Source organism: Onychostoma macrolepis, chromosome 03 (genome assembly GCF_012432095.1).
Source record: "Onychostoma macrolepis isolate SWU-2019 chromosome 03, ASM1243209v1, whole genome shotgun sequence".
Lineage (NCBI taxonomy): Eukaryota > Metazoa > Chordata > Actinopteri > Cypriniformes > Cyprinidae > Onychostoma > Onychostoma macrolepis.
In genome coordinates, this window is record NC_081157.1 from 53308744 (window position 1) to 53323102 (window position 14359).

The following is a 14359-nucleotide window of genomic DNA, read 5'->3' on the forward strand; positions in this document are numbered from 1 at the left end:
AAAGGATGCAAGCCTTTTTACTAAATAAATCTACACAAGTTGCACTTAATGTCATATCTAATGGTGTGTTGAGATATTTAATATGAAAATAAACGTAGCCTAATTTGGTTATATGTCTTTTTTCTTATTTAACCATAATCGTGATATTGTAACTGTCGTGCCTTGCGCACTTTTCCGTGAACATCCGCGCATAAATCATAACTGGGACTAATGAAATTCAATAATAACGGCAATCGTAGGCCTATTTAAAGGCTTACATTTGAATATGTTATTTTCTTTATTTATGAAGAATTAATAGTCGTTTTTGTCTTAGTTTTATTTTTCGTTTACGAAAATAACCTTGCTCCTCATTTAGCGATAAACTCCTCAATTTCAAGTCCACCTTCAACAACTATATGTCAACAACTAGACTTTATCGTTATTATCGCGGGAAAACACATTTTTATCGTGGGGAGAATTTTTAACGGTATATCGCAAACGATAAGATATCGCCCATCCCTAGTCAGGATAGAAGATAAAAGCCTATAAAACATGCTCTACTGAAAGATAATACTGTTATTATCACAATATGACATGAAACATCAATAATAACACAAACACTAATGACACTCATCTTCATCAACCACTACAGGTTACAGCAGTCCATATGAATCTAAATATAGTCTGCTTTTATGATAACTATACATTCATTTCAATAATCAACTTAGATCAAACAAGACAAAGATCAGAAACCATTTAAAATAAAGCCACACAAGGAATATTTATTGTTTCCATTGTCAAACTTTACTCATATTTATCTATATTAACATAGATTTAAAATGTGTCACGTGGCTCATTATAGGCTCAGCGTAAAGTATTTAGCAGTTTCTGTTCCAGTATATTTTAACAATGTAAAGTAACAAATCTGATCTGTCAAAGATGTCAGAAGAGTAGAAATAACATCACAGCAGAAACACTTGAGATAGATTCTTCAGTGAAGCTCCTCCCACAAGAATCACATCATCAGTGAAGCTCCGCCCACAAGAATCACATCATCAGTGAAGCTCCGCCCACAAGAATCACATCATAAGTGAAGCTGGATTAACTGTTGATTGACTATTGGATTAATCTAAAGGGACATAGAGATGGTCGTCCTACTAAGAGAGTGCTGCAATTGAGGAACTGGGGAGAAGAAATAGTGATGACAAGATTAAGAATAGGACATAGTCATTTAAGTAGTACATTACACATTATAGGGAAGCATCCTACTGGTTTTTGTGAGTACTGTCAGGATTTAGAAACTATAGAACATGTACATTTAAGTTGCAGAAGGTATGAAGAACAGAGGAGAATTATGATGGAATAATTAAGAGATGGGTTGGCAGGGGCAGGTATAAAAGATATACTGCAAAGTGGTGTGATTAGACATGGAAGGAAAGATATTTGTAATTTTTTAATTAGAACGGGTTTGATGAAGAGAATATGATCGCGGAAAACAAGCTGGAAGAAATAAACTGGGGTAACACCACAGGAGAATAATCCAGAAGATGGCGGTAATGCAACGCTCTTGGATGCAAGCCGCCGCTAAACCTCATAGAAGAAGAAGAAGAAGAAGAAGAAGAAGAAGAAGAAGCAGCTGTAGCGTCGAGTCTGAGGAGAGGTCAGTAATTCACGGTGTTTCACATAGAAACACAAACATCAGACACATTTTCCATGTTTGGACTGATAATGTGCTGTTACTGAATGTCTCGTGATCACTGAGTGTAATGCATTGCTGCTAACGCGATCTTCTCTTTATTCATTTATCTTTGGCAGATCACATTTCTTATAGTCGCTTTTAAACTTAGTTTTAGGTTCAGTATTATAGAACCTAATAGGGGGCTAGTATCGGGTTTATATATATATATATATGTGTGTGTGTGTGTGTGTGTGTGTGTGTGTGTATATGGTGTTTTTAAAAAAAATTTTTTTATTGCAAATATGATTTATTCTGAAGCAATATTCTCATCAGTTTTCTATCAGTGACTTCTAAATCTGTATGTTTTTTGCATTTATTCCAAGGGCATTTTTTAAACCTTTATAGAGAGCATTTTCCTTTCAAATTCTTACATTTGATCTATAAATTAAATTATAATGTGATTGTTTTTATACGTTATCAAATTAAATCATTTACACTGAAAAATACAACTGCGTTAAATAATATTATGAGATTCCTTTAATTAAAAAATATATATATTATTTTTTTTTTTTAAAACACAAACAAGAAATGATGGTGGAAATTATACTTTTCAACAAAATTAAAATGCCAGTAGGTGTAGTGAGCTGTTAATGAATGAGTCATTGAGTCGTTCAGTCAAATGATTCGTTTAAACGACAGATTCATCAGATGTTTATGCATGGGCTAATGAAACTGACTCAACCGATTCTTTCAAAACGAATCATTTAGCAATTGCTAATTGCTGTGAGATGTTGTGGTTCAGCCTAAAACTTAAGTGACCTAATATTATTGTATTTGCTTATTTAACTGTTTATAGAACTACTGAACAGTCGTAATGGTGAAAATGTATGATGTTAACTAACTGTTAAATAAAAAACTTTCCATTTTGATTTTTTTACCTCAGTATGCTGAGTTTCTTTTGAGTTCTCCTCGAGAGCTGCGTGAACCTCGCCTCAGCAGCGCAACTTTATACTGTTAATAGATGCATTATATACAGTAGCTATATCCACTTACTCTAAATGTAGTAAAATCAGAATAATACTTGCGTTTTGGTGTTTAGATGTTTATTTTTGGTTATTGATATTTTAATCCTGTTACTTGTCTGGCATTAATGAAGCGTTAATGTCGAGTCCAGGGGCCCGTACCATGATGGTGGCTGAACAAACTTAGGGTTACAGGATTAGTTTTGAGTTGACAAAACCAAACCAGTCCAATCCGGCTTTGTTGGTACCATGAAGCTGATCATCAACTTTCTCTGTCAACTCAGGCTTGATCCTGAGTTAATGGAGCACATGCACATGAAAGTGTGACATCAGTAATGAGCAGCCAATCACATGCCTTAAAACTTTGATTCACTTCTTGTGAGAGAGTCAGTGCGAAGATTAAAAATTTAAACATTTACACAGCACGATCATGAAACGATCTGTCCACGAAAAAGAGGAAAACTTATCTTACCATATAAGTGCAAGTAAAGTTTAAAGTTAGTTTACAGAGTTGATAATATTTATAGGTATAAAACACTTAAAAACTAAGCTCATATGTAGTCATGTTTAAAACTATTGATTCTAAAAGTTATTAATATTGCATATTATCTATATGTTTACATTGATTTTAAATTAAAGCTTAAAATTACTATTAAACTAAGCTGGCTTGTGTAATGGATTAAGGGTATAATAATTATATAAATAATATAAAATAATTCTAAAAAATTATCTCTAAAAATCAGATGATTTTATCTTTAAAAATGTTTTACTATGTAGCGTCCTTTAATTTGGAGTAAGAGAAACTGGAGGAGTGGCTTTATTGCATCAGAGACGTGTCACTTTGCTTGATGCTGATTGGTCAAATATCGGTTTAATATCTCTAAACCAGAACATAACCTGCCCCGGAGCAGGTTAGCTGTGGAGCGTAAGTTACTATGGCGATGAACACTGCTAAAAGCCAAACCACTTTCATGGTACCTAAAACCCAGAGTTGGCGCAAACTAATCTGTAACTTACCTGGCTAGCCTGCTAAACCGGCTTCATGGTACAGGCCCCTGGAGTCTATGTGCCGGGCTTAGCCCCGGATGGCCCCGGCCCAATTTAAACCTTGGCTATGTTTATACATGTATGTACCAAGAGCACCTTAAAAAACCCACAACAAATTCCTTGTGTGTCTGCACACACTTGGCAAATAAAGCGAATTCTGATTTTTATTCTGATTCTATATCTGCTGGATATGCGCTAATGTTGTTTAAGGGACCGTCTACAAATTCCAGTCATGGTGCAAAAACAAAACGTTAACTACGTCCAGTTATTAATTCAAATGAATGATTTTTACAAAGTTGTAGTAAATGCTGAGGCCAGACTGACTTACTGAATGTGAGCTACAACATTTGGAATGTGGGACCTTTTGCTGAATCACAGTAATTATCTTATAATTGAGTACCGTACATGTATAAAGAGGTGATTGAGTACCGTACATGTATAAAGAGGTAATTGAGTACCGTACATGTGTAAAGAGGTGATTGAGTACCGTACATGTGTAAAGAGGTGATTGAGTACCGTACGTGTGTAAAGAGGTAATTGAGTATGGCTCTTGTGTTCTGAGAATAGGCTTGTAACTGTATGAGATTTTCACAGTATGATAATCGTCTCAGAAAATATCACCATTTCACGGTATGTATTAAAGGAACACTCCACTTTTTTTGGAAATAGGCTCATTCTGCACCTGCTGCGGCCATGGTACGGCAGCAAAGTTCCTTGATTATTACGCCGGAATGAGAGTATAGTTCTTAATCGTATCAGCCTAGAAAATCGCAACTTTTCATTTTCCACCGGTCTTAGTACTCGATATAACTACAGAAGAGTCAAGTTTTAAATAGGACAAATATCGAAACACTTTGGTAATTTTGAACGCGATGCTACTGGTCTAATCGGATTCAATGATCTATGCTAAGCTATGCTAAAAGTGCTATCGCCAGATCCAGAGATCAGCTGAATGGATTCAAAAACGGTAAAACTCAACTTATTAACTCTGGGGGAGTTGGAGAATGAGCCTATTTCCAAAAAAAGTGGAGTGTTCCTTTAAACAATCATTCTTATTGGTAACAATGACTATGTCTACATGGACATCAATACTCCGATTTTAATACGATTAAAACAATACTATAAGAATCTACCATGTGAACAGAGATTTTTCTTAATCCGGCTAGTCGCATTATGGAAGTGCAGTACATGTAACACCTTAATCACACTATTACCGTCGTGTAGGACTTTTCGCAATAGGACACACACACAGCAGTGATCAACTGTTTGACAGGAAATAAAAGAGCTTCAACACCGCCGTCGTCTGTATGCATGTACAAATAATTAACTGCACTTGAAGCTTTCAGTAAATTAAAAATGAAACGCCCAAAACTGTATATGGCATCATCACAAAGACGAACTATATGTTTACACATGAAATTCTGGAGGAGACGTCGGATGGCGTCGCGTGGTGACGCGTGCCATTAATCGATCTATGTACTATAACATGTAAAACGGGAACATGAAAGGATTATTCTAAAACCAACTCATGTAAACACCTCAATCATAATATTGCCTTATTCAGAATAAGGTAAATAATTAGATTACTGATGTCCATGTAAACGTATTCACTGACTCTTAAAAGAGTAAGAACAAGTTATTTGAGTGAACAAATCCTTTATTGCAACAAACTCGAAACCATTTTAATTAAGGAATTGAAGTCTTCCTTCAGAAAAAATAAAAAATTAACAAAAAAATGTTAAAGTGTGATATAGATATAGTTTTATAGCTTTATTTTTTAATTTTTTTACAAGTTCACTGGCATATGCATCCTTTTGTGCAGATACAGGTTTTCAAACATCATAATCTAACATCTAATCATGTGTTCATGTCTTCATAGACATGTTTTCATGTCATATTTTAATTTTTAACATTCATTTTCATAACTGTCTTCAGATATTTTCATTATCTCCATTACGGCCATGCCCCACCACCCTGAGTACTCAATTAATCGTTTTTGAAACCTATCGGTGATCGAAATGTCAAAATGCCCATCCCTACTAAATAAATTGTGTGCTGTACTGTACTTGTATACATGGAGTTGTTTTTTGTTTTGTTTTTTACCTGTAAGTTATTCTTGTCACTATGGGAACCTACTACAAGTTTGTGCATTTTTAAATTATTTTTGAATATTAAAAGTCATTTTAATTAGGCTAATACAGCGGTTTCAACGCAAAACTTGGAATTTATCAATATGGATGTGAGCGGTGGCTACGATCAAATTTCATGTCTGGTCTCAGATCATGGACGCTATTTCTCTTGGTTGTTGTGGCTGGACTAAAGTCTGGAAAAAATAGTAGCGTGACCATTGTCCCGCGTGTTTTCACCGGATATGCCTGCCGAGCACCCTCAGGATCGCCAATTTGTCATGCCATCTTAGTACACGGAAGATGAGAGTACGTGGCCGATCAGAGTTTTTCCTTCTGTCATACATGCAATGGGCCAGATCAATCTCGATGTCACGACCTTTCAGGGAAGGGATCCACTTGGAAAGATTAGCTCTGATGAAGCCAGCTGCATCGGAGCCCTCCGCCCCCTCCGTCAACCCCGCCAGTCGTACGTTATTTCTCCTGCTCATATCTTTAATGTTCATCATTTTTTCGGTGAGTTGCTCCAGCTGAATTCTTAATTTTGTGACTCCTCCTATCCTCACGTGCAGCTGCTTGAACGGAATCGACCCGGTCACGTGTCTGTTTCGCCGCGATGGCTAGCTTTTCAACTTCTGTTTTTAGCTCTTTTACAGAATCGCTGGTTGTTTGTTTATCCAAATGTAGGAGTGCTGGGGTCAGTACAGAGTCTATCACTTCTCTTACAGTCGAAGCCACTACCGAATCGAGAGCACTTTGTTGCTCTTTAAGCGCTAGCTTGATACCTTTTAATTTTTTTCTTTATTTGACGATTGTTCACTCTCTCTTTTTTTCTGGCTGTCCTTGACTGCTGGGGTACTCATAGTGTGCTAAATAAAGAGTGGTTCAAAATTTACTGACAGGATATATACAATTTCTGGACTATGCGTGCATTGCCGCCGAATGGTCACGTCATTCTCATCTTATATTTAGATCATTTTGATACATCAATAACCAGTATAATTAAGGAATTTGATCACTTTAGTAGTTTATCGGGGTACAAGATAAACTGGACCAAATCTGCTTTAATGCCAATCAACAATGTTAAAGTTAACTCTCTTATCCCCTCATTCATTCCTATTAAAGATTATTTCATCTATTTGGGTATTACCATATAAAAAGACATTCATAAAATTGCCAGAAACTATTTTAATAACGATTTAGTCAAGATCAAAAGTCATACTCAAAGATGGAATAATCTAAAGTCTCTCTTCAAGGCAAAATCTCCACTGTCAAAATGAATTTGTTACCTCAGATTAATTTTCCTTTTTCTATGCTGCTGCTTTACCCTCCTCCAGGTTACTTTAAGGAGATCAATTCCATACTTTCTCAGTTTATCTGGAATGGTAAATGACCCAGAATAAAACTTGCCACATTGCAGCGTCCTATACTCTCAGGTAGGGTTGCACGATACACCGGTACTACGATAGTATCGCGATACTAAAGCTTAAAAATACCCGCGGTGCCATTGCATTTTTTAAACGGTAGTATCGTCCATACGGTACCATAATATGTTGTATACACGGCAAGAACACTGTTTAAAACGTTCATTTGAACATGCATGCCAGCAGAAACATTACAAGTTGATTGCCAAATGTCTTTCTGCTGTGCTCTGTGTATAACGTTACGCGTTATATGGTGCTGAGTGTTTCCGATGCTTCAGTTCAGTTTGCAATGAGAAGTTGCACTTGCACGTCGTTGTTCATGCTGCAGTTCATCAGAAGAAAGGGTCTGACCATCTTATGTCATTTTAAAAACAGCAGCTCAAGCATCACTTATTCAACATCATAATATCTTACAAGAAAGTATTCTCACAGTGTAATTAATTTGACCACTTCTAGAACAGGTGTAATAGTTCATTTCTGGAAGCATCTTTGCGATCACGAATGCAAATCCATTCATCAGCATAGCGGCTTTGCACTTGGTTCTTATCAATCATTATGTATATTTTGTTTATTCATTTATAATGTTATGTTTTAATGTAGGCCTACATGCTGCTAACTCTGAAATTTCAAGATACGCGAGCAAAAATGCTCCTGACAGTTCGGCAATATGACACGAGCAAGAGTGCTGTTTTGTTTCGCTTTGTGTTCGAATCCAAATCCGCATTGTCTTGGGAGAATCACTGATTCACTGAGCCGTTCATAAAAACAGTCATTTGATTCGCTCCTGAAGGATTCAGCCGTTTTGAAAGGATCGTTTGAATGACTCAGTGATTCAATCACGAACTTCTGCCACCTGCTGGCCGTTTTTAAGTTTCCCATCTAAAAGTAGGCATATTACTTTCCAACATATTTCTATATTCAGAATTTAGTATTTAAAACACTAATCTCATAACATTATTTATGCAATTATGTATAAATGTCACTCCATGCTGCTTCTGTGCAGTGCTAAGATGAGTTTTGTTTAGATCTTTTCATGGATAACAATAGCCGGTCATTCACATTAAGTATTCAGAGAATAATATTGTCTGTTTTCACTTACATCTATTTATTTATTACATTTTGATTCATTTTGTAGAATTGAATTTTAAATTAACACAATACTGCATGGTATCGTGAATCACGATACCATGCAGTATTGTGTTAATTTAAAATTCAATTCGTGATACTACTTGGTATCGTGATACTTCAGCTGGCATAGTATCGTAAGACATTTTTATGGTATCGTGACAACCCTACTCTCAGGAGGATTGGCTGTGCCAAATTTTGAATTATATTATTGGTCGTTCCAACTTAAAGCTCTTCATATTTGGGTTGATCCTCAATCTAAAGTTTCATGAAGAGTAATCGAAGCTGACAAGGTCAAACCACATAGGCTCCAAGATATTTTATTTGTTGGCATAGGAAATAATAATAATAAATATAAAGTTGGCCCAGTTGTGGCCAATTCTATTAGAATCTGGAAAGGGGTGGAACGTCTGATGGGAGGACCTTTCAAATTTTGTAACAACACACCCTTATGGCACAACTTTATTTTTTTTAAGTGGAAATCGGCTATTTGTCCAGCCTTCTTGGTCTATATTGGCCATAAACACATGCGGTGACTTATATGGTAACCAGAGACTCTGCTCACTTCAAGAACTAAGTTTTGTTTACCAGCATCATTATATTTTGTCTTTTTTCCAGCTACGTTCTGTTCTCAAGGCCTATGGAGTTCCCTGGGCATCCCCTATTTCTTCTCATCCTATGTGGGATTGGATCACACCACCCTCTGGTCGGCCATCTGTTTCTTTAATATATAGTAAACTTAATGATCACACTGCAAAGTCTCTTTCTATTAAATCTATCTGGAATCGTGAATTAACAGATTTTGATTTATCGGTCGACTGGGAGAGGGTGTGGTCCAATCTAATCTTAACTTCTAAAAACTTGGCTCATCGTCTTATCCATTTCAAAGTCATCCATAGAGCATACAAGACCTTACAAGAGGATTAAAATGAAACTGCAATCGACCCATAACTGTCATATCTGTAACACTGTATCAGCAGGTACTTTTCTCCACATGTTTTGGGAATGTCCAAGTGTTGTCAATCTATGGACTCGTGTGAATTCTGTTTTGTCCTTTTTACTACAAATTGATTACGTGTCTAATCCAGGTTTATGTCTTCTCAATGACCATTCTAACTTCTGTATAAGTTCATTAAAGAAGAGAATGTTGTTTGCTGGTGTTTTGATTTTGGCAAATCTGCTTCTTCCACAGAGAAATTAATGTTCAGTGAAGCTCCTCACAACAGTCACACATTCAGCAATTCAGCAATAAATGCTGGAATATTCCCATCAGTTTACAAGTGAAGACGAGCATCAGGAAGAGCTGAGTTTATTAAAGAGGACAGAGAGAAGATGAGAGATCCAGAACCCTGCAGAATCAAACACACTAAAGATACTGAACAACAAACAGGTTGGTATTTATTCTTCATTAATAATGCTGACAGTTATAAATCTTCAAGTAGTTTTAGATTGTTTGTGTTGTAATTGGAAAAATCTTTAGAGCGCTGCAGTAATATAGCTAAGTATCAAATAATAAGGGGGTCACACTTTATATTAGGTGGCCTTAACTACTATGAACTTACATCAAAAAATAAGTACAATGTACTTATTGTGGTCATATTGTATTGCAAAACACTTTTGCTGCTATTGAGGTGGGATGCAGGTAAGGTTAGGGACAGATTTGGTGGTCTGGGTTGGTTTAAGTGGGTTAAGGCGTAAGGGATGAGTCAACAGTGTAATTATGAATTTAATTGCAGAAATTAATTACAGATGTAATTACATATATGTATTTTTAAAAATATAAGTACAATGTAAAGACATGTATGTACACAATAAGTGCATTGTATCAAATGATTAATTTAAATGTAAGTACATAGTAGTTAAGGCCACCTAATATAAAGTGGGACCAATAAGGGACACTTTCTGTAAACTAAGTACTTTTTTTGAACAAAATTATTTATGTTAGATAATTGTGTAGTTGATCAAACATATTTAATAGTTCTCCCTATATAAACATGGGATTTGTGCCTATAATGTTTTAAAAATCATAATTTGAAGATCAATGTACCTCATTCATTGATGAATTAAAAAGTTTCAGAGATGTACAGGTGCATCTCAATAAATTATAATATCGTGGAAAAGTTCATTTATTTCAGTAATTCAACTCAAATTGTGAAACTCGTGTATTAAACTACTTCAGTCTGTGTGCACTGAATTTATTTAAGTCTTTGGTTCTTTTAATTGTCTTGATTTTGGCTCACATTTAACAAAAACCCACCAATTCACTATCTCAACAAATTAGAATATGGTGACATGCCAATCAGCTAATCAACTCTAAACACCTGCAAAGGTTTCCTGAGCCTTCAAAATGGTCTCTCAGTTTGGTTCACTAGGCTAAACAATCATGGGGAAGACTGCTGTCCAGAAGACAATCATTGACACCCTTCACAAGGAGGGTAAGCCACAAACATTCATTGCCAAAGAAGCTGGCTGTTCACAGAGTGCTGTATCCAAGCATGTTAACAGAAAGTTGAGTGGAAGGAAAAAGTGTGGAAGGAAAAAGATGCACAACCAACCGAGAGAACCGCAGCCTTATGAGGATTGTCAAGCAAAATCGATTAAAGAATTTGGGTTAACTTCACAAGGAATGGACAGACTGGGGTAAAGGTATCAAGAGCCACCACACACAGACGTGTCAAGGAATTTGGCTACAGTTGTCGTATTCCTCTTGTTAAGCCACTCCTGAACCACAGACAACGTAAGAGGCGTCTTACCTGGGCTAAGGAGAAGAAGAACTGGACTGTTGCCCAGTGGTCCAAAGTCCTCTTTTCAGATGATAGCAGGTTTTGTATTTCATTTGGAAACCAAGGTCCTAGAGTCTGGAGGAAGGGTGGAGAAGCTCATAGCCCAAGCTGCTTGAAGTCCAGTGTTAAGTTTCCACAGTCTGTGATGATTTGGAGTGCAATGTCATCTGCTGGTGTTGGTCCATTGTGTTTTTTGAAAACCAAAGTCACTGCACCCGTTTACCAAGAAATTTTGGAGCACTTTATGCTTCCTTCTGCTGACCAGCTTTTTAAAGATGCTGATTTCATTTTCCAGCAGGATTTGGCACCTGTCCACACTACCAAAAGCACCAAAAGTTGGTTAAATGACCATGGTGTTGGTGTGCTTGACTGGCCAGCAAACTCACCAGACCTGAAAATGAGAAACAAGAGACCAAAAAATGCAGATGAGCTGAAGGCCACTGTCAAAGAAACCTGGGCTTCCATACCACCTCAACAGAGCCACAAACTGATCACCTCCATGCCACGCCGAATTGAGGCAGTAATTAAAGCAAAAGGAGCCCCTACCAAGTATTAAGTACATATACAGTAAATTAACATACTTTCCAGAAGGAAATTCACTAAAAATGTTTTTTTTTATTTTATTGGCCTTATGAAGCATTCTAACTTGTTGAGATAGTGAATTGGTGGGTTTTTATTAAATGTGAGCCAAAATCATCACAATTAAAAGAACCAAAGACTTAAACTACTTCAGTCTGTGTGCACTGAATTTATTTAATACACGAGTTTCACAATTTGAGTTCAATTACTGAAATAAATGAACTTTTCCATGACATTCTAATTTGAGATGCACCTGTATATATAAAATGTACTAGATGTATTTGTTAATGTTGTTTAGAAATTGTCTACTTTCTGATGTTACATCAGGGTTCGTGTTTGTCTTTACACATTTCTTTTTTTATGTGATAAACCATTTTTACTTTTATTTCAGAGTTGATTGAAGAAAATGATGAGAATGAAGAATTGAGTGAAACTGAGGGAATAAATCACTTCAAAACGGGAAAAATACCTTTGAGTTGCTTTCAAACTCAGAAAGTTTTAAAGAAAAGAAGAGCCAAGAAATCTTTCACCTGCACTCAGTGTGGAAAGAGATTGACATGCAAATATAGTCTTGAGATTCACATGAGAGTTCATTCTGGAGAGAAACCTTACAAGTGTTCACACTGTGACAAGAGATTCAGTCAGTCAGGAGAACTGAAAACACATGAGAGGATTCACACTGGAGAGAAACCGTACACATGTGATCAGTGCGGGAAGAGTTTTGCACAAAAAGGAGACCTTACATCACATATGAGAATTCATACTGGAGAGAAACCATTCACATGTGATCAGTGCGGGAAGAGTTTCACACAAAAAGGAGACCTTACATCACATATGAGAATTCATACTGGAGAGAAACCGTTCACATGTGATCAGTGCAGAAAGAGTTTCTCACAATCATCAAGCCTTAAGAAACACATGAACATCCACACTAGAGAGAAACGGTACACATGTGATCAATGCGGGAAAACATTTTTGTGGGCTTCAAACCTGAAGAAACATCTGAAAGTTCATACAAAAGAGAAGCCACATTCATGTAATTTGTGTGGAAAGAGTTTTTCACTTCTACAACATTTAAAAGTGCATCAGAAAATACACACTGGTGTGAGAGAGTACATGTGCTTTGAGTGTGAGAAAACTTTTACTTCAGCAAGCTGTTTAAAACTGCATGAGATGATTCACTCTGGAGAAAAACCTTACAAGTGTTCACACTGCGACAAGAGATTCAGTGGGTCATCAAATATGAAAACACATGAGAGGATTCACACTGGAGAGAAACCGTACAAGTGTTCACACTGTGACAAGAGATTCAGTGTGTCATCACATCTGAAAACACATGAGCGGATCCACACTGGAGAGAAACCTTATAAGTGTTCACACTGTGACAAGGGATTCAATCAGTCAACACATCTGAAAACACACGAGAGGATCCACACTGGAGAGAAACCATATCACTGCACTGCATGTGGGAAGTGTTTCAATCAATTTTCTGCTCTACACAGTCATACAAAAAACAATCACAGTAAGTAGATCATCTTCAGGTCTGATGCTGCGTCATCACCAAATGCAATAATGCATCAAGCAACAGAATATCATTTGGATAGATCTGTCATAACAAGCGACATGACAAAGAAACATTACCTAAAGTTTTCACAGTGAATGAAGTTGGAATGACCTGACCCTTCGGCGGCAATGCACGCATAGTCCTTCGTTCTGCTCACTTTGTCAGAAATTGTATACATCCTGTCAGTAAATGTTGAACCACTCTTTACTCTTTATTTAGCTCACTATGAGTACCCCAGCAGTCAAGGACAGCCGGAAAAAAGAGAGTGAACAATCGCCAAATAAAGAAAAAATTCAAAGATTCCACCGTCTCCAGAGAGGACCTCGACGCTGCTATAGCTAAAGGTATCAAGCTAGCGCTTAAAGAGCAACAAAGTACTCTCGATTCGGTAGTGGCTTCGACTGTAAGAGAAGTGATAGACTCTGTACTGACCCCAGCACTCCTACATTTGGATATACAAACAACCAGCGATTCTGTAAAAGAGCTAAAAACAGAAGTTGAAAAGCTAGCCATCGTGGCAAAACAGACACGTGACTGGGTCAAGTCCGTTCAAGCAGCTGCACGTGAGGATAGGAGGACAGTCACAAACTTAAGAAATCAGCTGGAGCAACTCATCGAAAAAATTACGGACATTGAAGACAGGAGCAGGAGAAATAACGTACGACTGGCGGGGTTGCCGGAGGGGGCAGAAGGCTCCGATGCAGCTGGCTTCATCAGAGCTAATCTTTCCAAGTGGATCCCTTCCCTGAAAGGTCGTGACATCGAGATTGACCGGGCTCATCGCGTGTGTGACGGAAGGAAACCTCTGATCAGCCGCGTGCGCTCATCTTCCGGTGGCATGATGGATCGCGATCCTAAAAGGTGCTCGGCAGGCATATCCAGTGAAATATACGCAGGACAATGTCACGCTACAATTTTTTTTCCCGACTGTAGTCCAGCCACAACCACCAAGAGAAAGAGCTTTATTCCAGTCTTGAAGAAGATGACAGCACTTGGTCTCCAGCCCTTCCTCACCTATCCGGCGGTAATTAA

At 37.2% G+C, this 14359-nt stretch overlaps 1 protein-coding gene across 1 annotated transcript in view; it reads left to right on the forward strand.

The window, feature by feature from the left end:
• LOC131536473 (gastrula zinc finger protein XlCGF57.1-like) overlaps window positions 1–14359 on the forward strand; it is a 298340-nt gene that overhangs the window by 123911 nt on the left and 160070 nt on the right. Inside the window, exon 5 of the mRNA XM_058769412.1 lies at window positions 12155–13222. Within this exon, the coding sequence (XP_058625395.1) occupies window positions 12155–13222 (1068 nt within the window). The remainder of the gene's footprint in view (window positions 1–12154; window positions 13223–14359) is intronic.